The sequence below is a fragment of the Talpa occidentalis genome, unplaced genomic scaffold (genome assembly GCF_014898055.3).
Source record: "Talpa occidentalis isolate TD23 unplaced genomic scaffold, MPIMG_talOcc4v2.1, whole genome shotgun sequence".
NCBI classification, from domain to species: domain Eukaryota; kingdom Metazoa; phylum Chordata; class Mammalia; order Eulipotyphla; family Talpidae; genus Talpa; species Talpa occidentalis.
In genome coordinates, this window is record NW_026555331.1 from 145,759,579 (window position 1) to 145,771,598 (window position 12,020).

Below are 12,020 nucleotides of genomic sequence, written 5' to 3' on the forward strand. Positions count from 1 at the left end.
CCTCCAGACTAAGGATTTACCAATGAACTTATGTTTACGAGTCCACGATAATATTTAGCTGAAATAGCTGGATTTTCACTGCTGTGTTGTGCCAAAAGTAAGAAACTTGTACTACTTTCAAGGAAAAGGAATGCTTTTTTCAGATACCCAACTTAGTTCTTTTATGTATGCAAGATAAGAATCAGAACATTCTTTTCCTTCTTACAAATAGTTACTGAGTTTACATATTTCATCTTATGATTTAGGACCTTTAAATAATTAGGTGGTTCTTTTTTTTTAATCACACAGTCAACTTGAAGTTACCCAGGGATAGTGGAACGTTGATACGTTCCTGAATAACAAACACCATGTAATTTGAAACCATATAATGGGAATCTTTGTATTGGACACAGGAACAGCTTACAGGGAATGCTGTTGGGTGTCTTTGGCACTAAGAGGTGGAATTGGGGATCCAGGAGGTGGGAGAGAGATGGAAAAGGTAGGTAGGAGGGTATTAAAGGCAGCTCTGTCTGATTTCTTTTCTTTTCTTTTCTTTTTTTTTTTTTTTTTTAAATTCTAGAGACTATAAAACCACTGACTTCTTGGCTAGTGGGACTCCAGGTGGCAGTAATCCCCTCAGCCCTTAGTAACCTGCCTGTGAGGGACTCCGAAATGGCACAGGAGGTTCAGGGCATTGGGAAAACCTCCCTGTCCTTTCTCCTCCCCTCCCCCCACAAAAGATTTTACCCACTCCCCCTCCCAGAAATGAAAATTTTTAAATTCCTTTTTAAATTCCTTTGAGAGTTAAGGTCTGTTAGTTAAAAGCTCTTATTTTGAATTACTTAAGCTAAATCACTTAGATTTCTTAAACAGCATGAAATCCTCAGGAATAGGAATTGAGTGGCAGGGAGAAGCAGAGGTAGTTTTGGATCACTGGGCACTTGCAGCAAGGACAGTCCTGGGCGAGTGGTGGAAGTGGGTTGGGAGGGGTCTTTGGCCATCCAGAGGGCAGCATGATGGTGCTGGGGGTGCTGGGCAAGGGAATGACCAGGAGGTGGGAGAGGAATGTATAAGGGCGGTGGGAGGGCCAAAGACAAACTTTGCCTTCTTTGCAATTTTGCCTAGGGCCCTGGTGGTGGCAACCGCCTGTGTGCCACTGAAAATCGTGCCGATGCCTGGCATACTGCATAAATGGAAGCAGGGTACCGCGTGAGTTGAAACATTGGTCACACTATATAAAGTTTGTATATGTGAATCAGTGTAACTCATACCCATGTAACTGGGGGTCTGACTGTATTTGGATTTTTCTGATAAGGCGTCATGGGCTAAGGAAAAGAGCACTGGGCTGAGACTCAGGAGACCTGGTGTCTAGCCCCAGCTGTACCTCTAATTGTAACCTTGGGTAAGTCACAACCTTTTTTGCCTCAAATTTGTAATTTGTTAAATGGGAAACCAAATAATTTCCTGTGTTATATTTAAAAAATGTTGAAATAAGTATATTTTAAGGTTTTTTTTGGACAGGAGAAACCCTGAGTAGATATAAACTAGTGTATCTTATTTTACCTGAGATTTAAGACACATTAAATTTTATAAATTTCTTTCTGTTTTCCTTGTTATCTTTAATACATGGAGAGGGATAATTTTTTTCCCCCTGAATATATTCTATTTGAAAGGTGGAGGTACAGCACAGGGAAATTCAAGTAGCAGTTTGAGAGTTGTCAGTGTGACAGTTGGAGTAACCCAGTGTCCTCACACAAACTGTAGTGACTTTGGCTGAGTTGGGTTAATTGGAATTATATATACCTTATTTAAAGTGTTTTGCCAATAAATACAGTTTGGCTATGATAAATCTGTGGTCCTGATCACAGAAAGGCCTGTCAAGGCGCAAGGGATAGAACTAAACAAAACTGAGGGTGTGAGTACAGATTACATCCTAAATTTAGCAGCTAAGGAACTTACATTACAGAAGGTAGTCTTGAGGGTTCCATGTATCAATTGCTTGGGAGCAGAGACCATATGTGAAAGGTTAAACAGGCCAGGAATGGTGATCTCCCTTCAAAAACAACCAGTAGATGAATAGAATATAGAAGAGAATTTTATAGCAAGTTGGTTTCCATTATGGTTAGGGAATGTTTTGGGCTCGTTAAAACTTGGACAAAATTTTAACTGATTTTGATGGTAATCTTTCTAAATAAGCCAGTGATGTAATTCCTCACTTAATAGAGTACATTAGTTATAATGTAATATTTTTGCTGCATAGTTATATTGTATGGTGATGGTTGTTGGTTCAGAAAATTATTTACTTGTTCCTATAGTAAGTTTAGTGATAGGTTTGTTGAACCTCTAGGATATGACATTGCTGCTTTTCTGCAAAGTAAGCTATTGAGTCAGGGATTGGAGTAGTGTTTTCTTCAGTAGATTTTCTTCATTAAATCACCTTTACTGTAACCTGTGTTCTTGACTTGTCATCAGCATTGGGAGCATTTTCTTTTAATTTTCCTTCATTATCATAATGAACCATATTTAGTTCTTGGTCAGTTGTTAGCCATTATTCTGTTCTACTTGTTCATTTTAAGTGAAGGAGGCATAGCCTTTAATGTACAAGTACATATTTCTTGAAAGAATGTGTATGTCTTACTCTAGAATTCTTTAACATGAGACATTTTGGCAAGCATAAGTTAGACTTTATCAGCGGTCCAGGTAGATCCAGGTCCAAACCACTGAAAGCTCTGTTAGCATCCACGTCGTGAATCTGTTTAAACTCTGCGTAATAATTCTGCCACAGAATAGCCCAGGAAGTTTTAGATGACCCTGCACTGTCCTTGGATTCTCTACAGTTGTTTTAGGTCTCCTCAAGGAAGTTGTGCTTCTGTAACCTTTTACTTTGAGTTAAAAGAAGTAAATTGAAACCAAAGAAAGGTCATTTTGTCTGTCTGCATAAGTTCTATAAGTAGCAAGTAATGCTTTGATTAGATTTGAGTAAGATGTCCTCACGATAAATGGTAGTTACTTCAAGATGGGTAGTAGGAACTCAAGGGCAAGTAGATGTCATGGGTTAGTCAGTTTTATTGAGTCAGTTCAATACTGAGTGGTTCTTACAAATATTAAAAGCTCTGCAAGGAGCAGGGTTACAAAGATAGGCAGATGGCTTAAAACTGGAGGTCAGTAAATGTGAGCAAGACTAGATAAATGAGCAGATGTGCCTCAAGAACGGAATTCCAGAAAGATACTTGAAATGGATGGAATCCTACAAGCCGGGTCTGTTAATTAAGTCCCTGAGGAAACAGGAGTGATTCTGCTCATAAACTATCAGTATACTAAGTAATCGTAGGCTAAGAAAATGAAGAAAATTAGAGAACATTTTACTGGCTCCAGGTCAGCAGTAGTCCGTGTGATCCCTACACTAGCAACCTTGCATCTCCTGGAATGAGGGACTGGAGAGAAGGTTAAGTTTCTGACAGGAACCTTGTGACTTTAGCACCTGCAAAAGTCATTCTGTTCCTTTTTTGGTTTAAACACTCAAGTATTAGTAGCCTCTAGGTAGAAATTGGAATGCAGCACCAAAATAAATCAGTTAATTTCTAATATTATTGAAAATACAAGGAAAAATAGTTTCTAAAAATTCTGGGATTGGCTTCATGTGTTTGAGTCAAATAATTACTTTGAAAAGTTAAAACCATTAGAAAGTAATATGTATTCAGTCAACTGAAAAAAGTGATAGTGTGATATTTAATGTGGGCCAGAGAAAGGAATCTTTAAAACTTTTTCCCTCAAAAAAACGCTCACTAGATAATGATCCATATGTTCTAATTTAGTTGAGAACAATGTGCAATGATGTTTGACCTGTGTGATTCAACATGAAAACAATTTAGCCAGCTGCCCTTGCTGAGTCTTGTCATGTCTCTTGAATGCATGGTAAATTGTTTTTTTAATCTTTTTTGAGACCTCAGTTATTTGTAGGCCTCAGTTTTCTTTTTCAGAATTAAATTTTCCAAAGCTATGCCTTCAGTAAAATAGATGTTTATTGGGTAGTGTCTGCAATATTCTTGTTTCTGTATTCTGTCTTACTAGTAGGTTACACAGTAGATTCTTTTCTGTTCTTGAGGATATATTTTAGATCCTAGTTGGCAGTATAGTCCACCTGCTTTTTAAGTTTTCTTGGAATATAGCCATGCTCATTTATGTACATATTGTCTGTGGCTTCTTTGCCTTACATGAGCAAAGTTGAGTCGTTGCAGCTGGGACCTGTGGCATATAGGCTTAGAATGTTTACTCTCCAGCTGATTGAAAATAAACTTGCTGACCACTGTTCCAGGTCAGTGATGGTCAGTGTGATCCCTACACTGGCAGCCTGCATCTTGTGGGAACTCATTAAAAATGAAAATTCTGGGGCCTCCCCTGGTGGCGCAGCGGTTGAGTGCTGGGTTGCGAGACTGCCCGCAGCCTCTGCATCGCCAGTTCGATCCCTGGCCACCGGCAAGGGTCCCACCAAAAAAAAAAAAAAAAAAGTAAAAATGAAAATTCTTGGCCTACCTTAGACCTGCTGAATCAAATTCTGGGGATAGGGGTATAGGACTGATGTACATTAAAAGTTTGCGAAACCTTCTAGATAAATGTTTTCCAAATGTTATTCACCTATCACCTTTATTGGCTTTTTTTTTAACCTGTTTTCTGTTTAATATTTTTTCTTTATCAACTCACTTTCTAAAAATTTAAGTAAAATTTAAATTGAAAGTGTATGTTCCCAGAAAAATAGAATGACAGTTTAGTGTTATAAAGAGAGATGCTTTATTGTCTCTTGCCCTGTGCTAAGAATTAGAACTTAAGATATACTAAACACATACTAAGGGCCAAATGGAAACCTGTTTCTTGACTTAATAACAATAATCACTACTAAGTAATTGAGTGGTGTGTAAAAAGTCATGTTGGTGAAATCATATAACACCTAAAATCTTTCGTGCAAATCCCATCTTTGGAAAAATACTTTTCTGTCTATTCATGTGTTTAAAAAACCTGTATATACTTAAACTGTATATACCCAACCCCCTGTGCAGGAATGACTGGCCAGAAGTATAAACCTGTGAGATAGGGAGATGTGCATCCCTAGAAAGATCTCTCTGGAATTTCAGTGTAAAATTACCTAATTTAAGCTTCATTTCTCATCTCTTAGTGTTGTGGTCCATGGTTATGTCAGCAATTCTGAGGAGATTTCAGCAAGCACCATTCCATAGAGAGAATATGAAAAAGTTGCCTGATTGTGGGAAAAGCCACTTAGCAAAGCTAACCCCTGGTCTAGAAACTGGGAAAGTGGCTGTCATTCTACGTTATGGCGAGGGGGCTGGAGCAGGACATCACAGATCCTAGAAACCATGTATTTGTATTTTGAGGAATTTCTGTGTTATGACTTAATTTGCCTCATAATTTTGGAGGGAATACTTTTCCAGACATGGTGTTCTGTGTAATTATTACTTGGTGTGCTTTAAGGATAGTTACTGCGGAAAGGACTAGAACGAACCTTTTTTGAATTCCCCTGGTTGTCGAGTGGCTTTGGTCCTTTTTTTTTTTTTTTTTTTCCTTTCCTATGCTTAGAGTATGGCTATATTGGCTTCTGTTGTCTTTTGATTCTGCAATAAAGTAGTGACAGAGGACTCAATTCTGGAGGGACTGAAAGTCTAGTGGGGTGAGACTGTGTGTGTGTGTGTGTGTGTGTGTGTGTGTGTGTGTGCGCGCGCGTGTGTGTGTGAATTTATACATGAACAATTTTATTTTTATATGATGAATTTTGTAATACTGATGATAGTTGTCTAATTTTGAAAAAACATGTTTAAAAATTACAAAGGACAAGCACCTAAATGAACAAATGTTATTTTTTTTTTTTTTGTATTTTCCTCAAATTACAAAAGAAGCATTACAAAATGAAGTCCCTATGTTCCTCTTCACAGTCTCAGTCTTTTCCCCAGAGGCAATCCTTGTGAATTTGGTATGTATTCAACATGATGTAGTATTTCTGCTGTGTTGTTTCAGTGGTTGTGAGGCTCAGTCTCCTTCATGGTAATGTCTGTTTTTCATTTTAACTTCCTTTATCATTGAGTTGTCTTGTCACCTCTGTCCTTTGGTATTCTCATTTCTTTCCCCTTTTTCTTTCTTTCATTGGTTTTGGATTTGGGAAGGCACTACTTGGCTTTACTAGCTGTCACCAACCAATGATAACCTTTTTTTTTTTTTTTTTTTTAAGTAGATAAATCAGCCAACCACTTTTTCTTTGGTTCTTTTCATCTATTTCTTCACAGCCAGAGATAGCTTTCCTTATTTCTAATTTTGTGTATAGAACATAGAATCTAGCAGGCTGCAACTTTTTATTGGCTGACTTTTCTTTATGGCACATATCAAATTACAACGCATTTTTAGAACTTAATTTTTAGGCAGCTGTTCAAGCTTTTCTAATGTATTTCTAAAATCCAAGAGGAGAAATAAGTCAATAGGTTTTCTAAAACATGTGCACACTTATCCATGTGCCCCATTCTACCCGTCCCCCCCAAAAATGTGATGGCATTGACCCCTTGCCAGTAGCCAAGATTCTCTACTTGTATCATGAGAAAAGAAAGGATTGGGGTAGATTATTGGAATGGAGCCCTGGGAATGTAGCTCCATTAGTATTTCTGTTTTCACATTTTTATTACCATTTTTAGCGCTTTAAAAACCCTAGGAACCTTTTCTCCTACTATCAAGGCTATTTCCAGTCTCATTCCCGTAACATTTTTTTCTATGGAATTTCATAGATAGGCTAGCAGAGTTTTAAAATTATTGTAACTTTATTAATCTTTGCTTATATCCAGCTAAAATGATCTTGTTCTGGGCATTTCTACATATGAATTGAATTTTTAAAATTTTGTGCTTGTTATGGGAATTATGGTGGGGTCAGTCAATAGTGGTCCCTATTTGTAATTATAGTTTTCTCACCTGTGTAGCACCCTTATTTTGGGGGGAAAGGAAAGCTGCCACTATTGGCGCAGTATAATTTTATAAATACTGTTAGAAGAGAATTTGATACTACATTTGGAACGGAGAATACCCTAAATGGTTTTTTCCACTGCCATCTTTGGCGAGTACTCTTTCCTTTCCTCATGTAGTAAATAGATCTCTGAAAATTTTGACATGTGTCAAGGCATGTCAAAAAATATTGTTTCCAACGATCTATAGTCATGTTAAGATAGCAGTAAATAACTACTTTGTGTTATATAAATATACATTGGATTGAACTGAATGTATTTATTACAAGGGAACGTGGAGTAATAAGAGTTTTCTAAAAAGATTAATTACAAAAGAGGTTTTATAGGTGTGTTTCAAGCTGAATTCTAAAAGAACACCAAAGGTAGGTGGGAGAAGATACTTAGTAAAGTCGGTGAGAAATTTGAGATGGTGAAAGTGGTTCTTCTGTATAATAGTCACCGCAGCAGCAGTCACCTGCTTTTCCCTTGTTTCCACATAAAAATACAGGATTTTCTTGCGCACTTCTTAAGGTCTTTTCCTCCCCTGTACTAATAGAAATTATCCATGGGTCTTTATATGTTATTATTGTGTAGACTCAGAAGCTTATTGTGCAAGAAATGGTAAAAAGAGGATGGAACATTTTTTTGCATTTGAAGAGCTCTGGGGGACAGGGAAATGAGAAGCTCAAAGCTTTCACTTAGACATCTTTCCTTTTAGGTCTGGCTTTCCTTTCACTGAAGGGGTGTGAATTTCATTTCAGAGGGCATGTGGCTACCCTGTCCAAAGCCAACAATGGCTCCTGGCCCCTAACAAGTATTTCTGTGGGGAGAACTTTGGTTATCGCACTGGAGAATATGGGAGGGCTTTCCCTTTTACCCCATTTATAAACTAGGGGAGGCTTCCATTTGCTTTGTGTGCTGTTGAGTTTTCTCTTCTGTTATCCCTAAGCTAAGCTCTCAGCTAATTCTTACAAAAGAAATACGAATTAGTTGTTTTTATAAATTGCTTGCCTTTAATGCTTGATACTATGCAGTAAGTAAGGATTCTGCATACCATTATTTATGTCAAATATTGCAAACTTTAAGGTTCTTTTGAAATTACAATACTAAACTCAGTTCACTTTTGCTTAGCCTTCACAGTTGTTGATCACATAGCATGGTCATCCACTCACAGCTTAAAAAAATACAGGGAGCATCGGAGAGAATGGGTAAAGTAAAATTTTGATGTTTTTAAAATAGCACCTAAATCTATGAAAGTTCATTTGATTTATTGTTTGTATGGGAGGGAGAAAGGTGGGTGGTACTGGAGTGGGTGGGTGGATGTTGGGAAATTAGCATGCACCGTGTAAAGTGATGTCAGGTAACATCTAGGCTAAGATTCTAAGTGTTACTACTACAGCTTACATGTTAAGTCAGTTTCAGAAAAGGCAAGACCATGAAATGGCATGTTGGCGATTACAGTGAGGTTGCTCTCCCCCCCCCCACCCAGCTGATGGAACAGGATTTTGAGAATAGCAGCATTCGAGTGCAGTTTGGACAGGAGTCGTCTTTTTTAGAATGGCCTGTCCGTATTCCCCAAGTGAAAGGGACTCCCAAAGTGCCGCCCAAGGCCCCATGACATGCTGAAAGACCTGAAAAGAAATAATATGCCTCCCCGTTTTTATTGTGTACCTGTGACTCAGATGTTCCCAAATACGGGTTATAATTCACAAAACTAGTGAAGTGGTTGAACAAAAGAGAGTTTGAGACTTGTTATTCTGAGATTGGTTGCTTCTTAGGAAATTATATTATTAGAAAATTTTATGTTTTCATTCAAACGAAGAACACTTTGCATGCCAGAGTTCCCAATCAAGTTTCTAATTCTAAAAACTTGTCATTGTGTTTACGTCCAACGCCCAATTATTGCAGATGTTATGGGGCAGAGAGACCTCCGTGTTTTTATGGGCAGGACATTTTGTTGTTAATGCATATACTTTTAATCTTTGCCCTGTTATTTGAACAAAAAAAAATTTCTTTTTTACTTTGCACACTAAACATCTGGATTGAAGAAAAATATTAAAAAAGTTATTTAAGAAATTAGATGTCTAAAAAAAATCACTGTTCTGGACCCAACTTTGCTCTTCTCCTACGTGAAACCATTTGCTAAAGCTAAGTAAGATTTACACACCATTCCCCAAACTTTCTGTTGCTGTAAGCTTTGTTGAAGAGATCACTTAAGTTTGGAATGATGTTCTATCTTTTCCTTTGGTCTGAGTCCTGTCAGTCCTTCAAATTTTGGCTTCTATTCACTGCTTGAAGCCTTTTCTGACCTCTCCACTCCTTGATGGTCATTTTAGTCTTAGAACTTCTGAGATACTACTGTTTGAAACATCTGTTTGGCACGTGGATCATGCAACCTTGTACTGTTACTTGTTTTTCATTCCAGTATCCTGTTTCTCTAGCAAAGTTACAGACTCCTTAAAGGTAGAGAGGACTTGTCTTCTATGCCTCTTTTTGACCCCTTTGCCTAGCACAGGGGGATTTTTTCACTAATAGGTTTGTTTCTATGATTTGTGTCTAATGTTAGTGTAACGGGGCAGTCCTTTTTTCATAGTCGTCAGTTATTTGGGTATGACTGTATGCCCAGAAAACCCAAAGTATATTGAATTTGTAAAATAATTCCATGTCTCATAAGGAGATTTGACTCATGTTTTTCCTCTTTTTTGTTGTAGTCTACCTGTCCCATTTTCCCCCCTTAGTGAGTGCTGTTTTGCCTAGTTTATTTTGAAAAACATGGTTTGGGCCAGATATCTTCACAGAAACTAAAATCACCAGTATTTTATTTGAAAACCCTTTGTTGGTTTAGCCACAATGTACTTCATGGCATAAGCCCAAATAAAGTTATTAAAACTTCTTGGTAATGTATCCAAATTGTCTTCAAATGTTAATCTTAGTTAAGTGAAGCTTGAAAAATACCAATAAACAGATGCTAAGTTGCTAGTCCCTCTCACTGTATCTCAAATTATTGGGGGTTTTATTATTTCATTGTTTTAAATGTTTCTATAATGTGTAGACTGATACTTGATAACTCTATTTGCTGCAGTTATCAATCGTTTTGTAGTGTACCCATTCACATTTAGCAAGGAGTTATTTTAAAACTTTGAAATTAAAAAAAATCTTTGGAAATTACAGGAACTGATTCTTAAAAGGCACATACATCATACATGTTTGCCAAATTCACATTTGGTTTGTTCATGTTTTATCGGAAAGCTGTGTCTTCAGGACACAAACTTTAATGTTAGATTTGATCTGATTTCTGAAGCAGAAACAGTTGCTCTACTTGACAAAAAGTTTAATTAGTAAAACTTCCCCTATGACTCTCGACTATTTTAGGGACCTGGCTTATAATATTCTGGAGCCATTAATTTGACAAAACACTGAAAAGATTCTGCTGTTGCATTATGGAAAAGCTTTGATGCTTGTTAGCAAGGAGATTCCTAGATATGTGAAGAGCTTTTTAAATTTTTCTTCTTTAAAAATACATATTTTTAAATTTCTTAGCACAATTTGGGTACAGATTTCCAATAAAACTTTTTTCTCATGTTAGGAAGCAAAAAACCTCAAAATATATTGCATTGTCCTTCTTGTATGAGTTTACCATAGTATTGTTTGGACATGAACTGCAGGCCCTCACCAAAGTCCTGATGAAATATACTTAAAAAATTTTTTTTTAGCTGCACTTGTCCCAAAGACCACTTTCTAGCACTCGAGCTTTTGACTTTTACTTGTGGGCAGTCATATTCTTCTCTAGAGTTACACTTGTTAAATCAGTATTTAAAAAAAACAACACCCTGATTTTGTTCACTTTTGTTTCCATATACAAGAATCTTTACAATCAACATGTTCTAGATGCTGTATTGAAATTGCTGGCAGAGTCTATTCTATACAAACTGAACAATCTGGCCCCTTGTTTTATTTGTAAAGGTTCAATGTATCTATGCCTGCCTACTTCAATCTGCAAGGGAGTGTCAGAAAGGCCCCGCATTCGCCGAGCCGTGAGTTATCACTAACTTTTCAGATGTGTTAATGAATGTGGAACAAAGTAGTTGTGTTTTGAAAGGAAAAAAGAACCATCAAAATAACCTTTATTATAGTAGCAGGCGTGAACACTAAATGAATTATTCCAAATTGTGATGTCAAAAATAACCTACGTTAACTAGAGACGTAGCTTCTAGAAAACCTATTGTTGAACTGCTCTGAAGCTATCATGTTAGCTGTGAATTACCTCTCTTAAAACTTTGTCTACCCTGATCACAAATACTAGAATGTTCTTTAAGTCTTTTTAACCTTGTTAAAACAATTTGAACAAAATCTTACCCCACCGAAAAATGACAATATTTAATTGATTTTTGAGTTAAACTCTTCAAAATGAGGCAATTTATAAAAGGGGTAAAGTTTAACCTTGTTATTCACATGTGCAACACAAATTAAATAATTGAATCACTTTCTATATTAAAAGTTTTTGGCAAGTTGCAGGCATCATGTGATCTACAGAGAAGTATTTACAATCTATTTTGGAATCAACAGATCTCGCTTCAGTAATTCACCAGTAGGTTTTCATTCATCAATGAAAATATCAATTTAAAGCTAAAATAAAACATCTACATTTCTTAGGGCATATCTTTCTATATAGAGGAAACATCCTTAAGAGTTCTTTCTCTTTTTTTTCCCCCCAGAGAAATTCCAAGGAAAAAATTTAACTAACGTCTGTATTTTACTAGAGCTAGTTACCTTTTTCTTAGACTCTTTAAAGTTCAAGTAGATAGGCATATTTGATTAGCAAGTTGGATGCTTCTGTTGCTCAGGAGGTGTATTGTGTTACATGAAGACAGAATAATTATATATGTACCGAGTTTGGCGATATATAGCACAGTCTACAGAAAACTTGAAGGTATGGGGCCTTTGGAGGCATTAAAAGTTAACCTTTCATTTAGGCAATGTGCCTTTGTTTGACTGGTGTGTAAGTCCTTCTTCCAGGTTTGTACGCTCTTAAACACGTTATTCTACCCTCTC

The 12,020-nt window shown here is 36.8% G+C and overlaps 1 protein-coding gene across 22 annotated transcripts in view; it reads left to right on the plus strand.

Moving 5' to 3' along the window:
- Window positions 1-12,020, plus strand: part of LUC7L2 (LUC7 like 2, pre-mRNA splicing factor) — a 69,109-nt gene that overhangs the window by 11,485 nt on the left and 45,604 nt on the right. For 3 of the 22 annotated variants that reach the window (XM_054692706.1, XM_054692715.1, XM_054692714.1), the window contains exon 2: window positions 10,932-11,002. The exons of 4 other annotated variants lie outside the window; for them this stretch is intronic. In XM_054692706.1, coding sequence (XP_054548681.1) covers window positions 10,932-11,002 — 71 coding nt within the window. Of the gene's footprint in view, window positions 1-7; window positions 1,189-1,328; window positions 1,382-5,921; window positions 5,960-8,099; window positions 8,177-10,931; window positions 11,899-12,020 lie in introns of those variants that run through there. 15 more of the 22 variants (XM_054692707.1, XM_054692705.1, XM_054692708.1 and 12 more) reach the window with 15 other exon arrangements.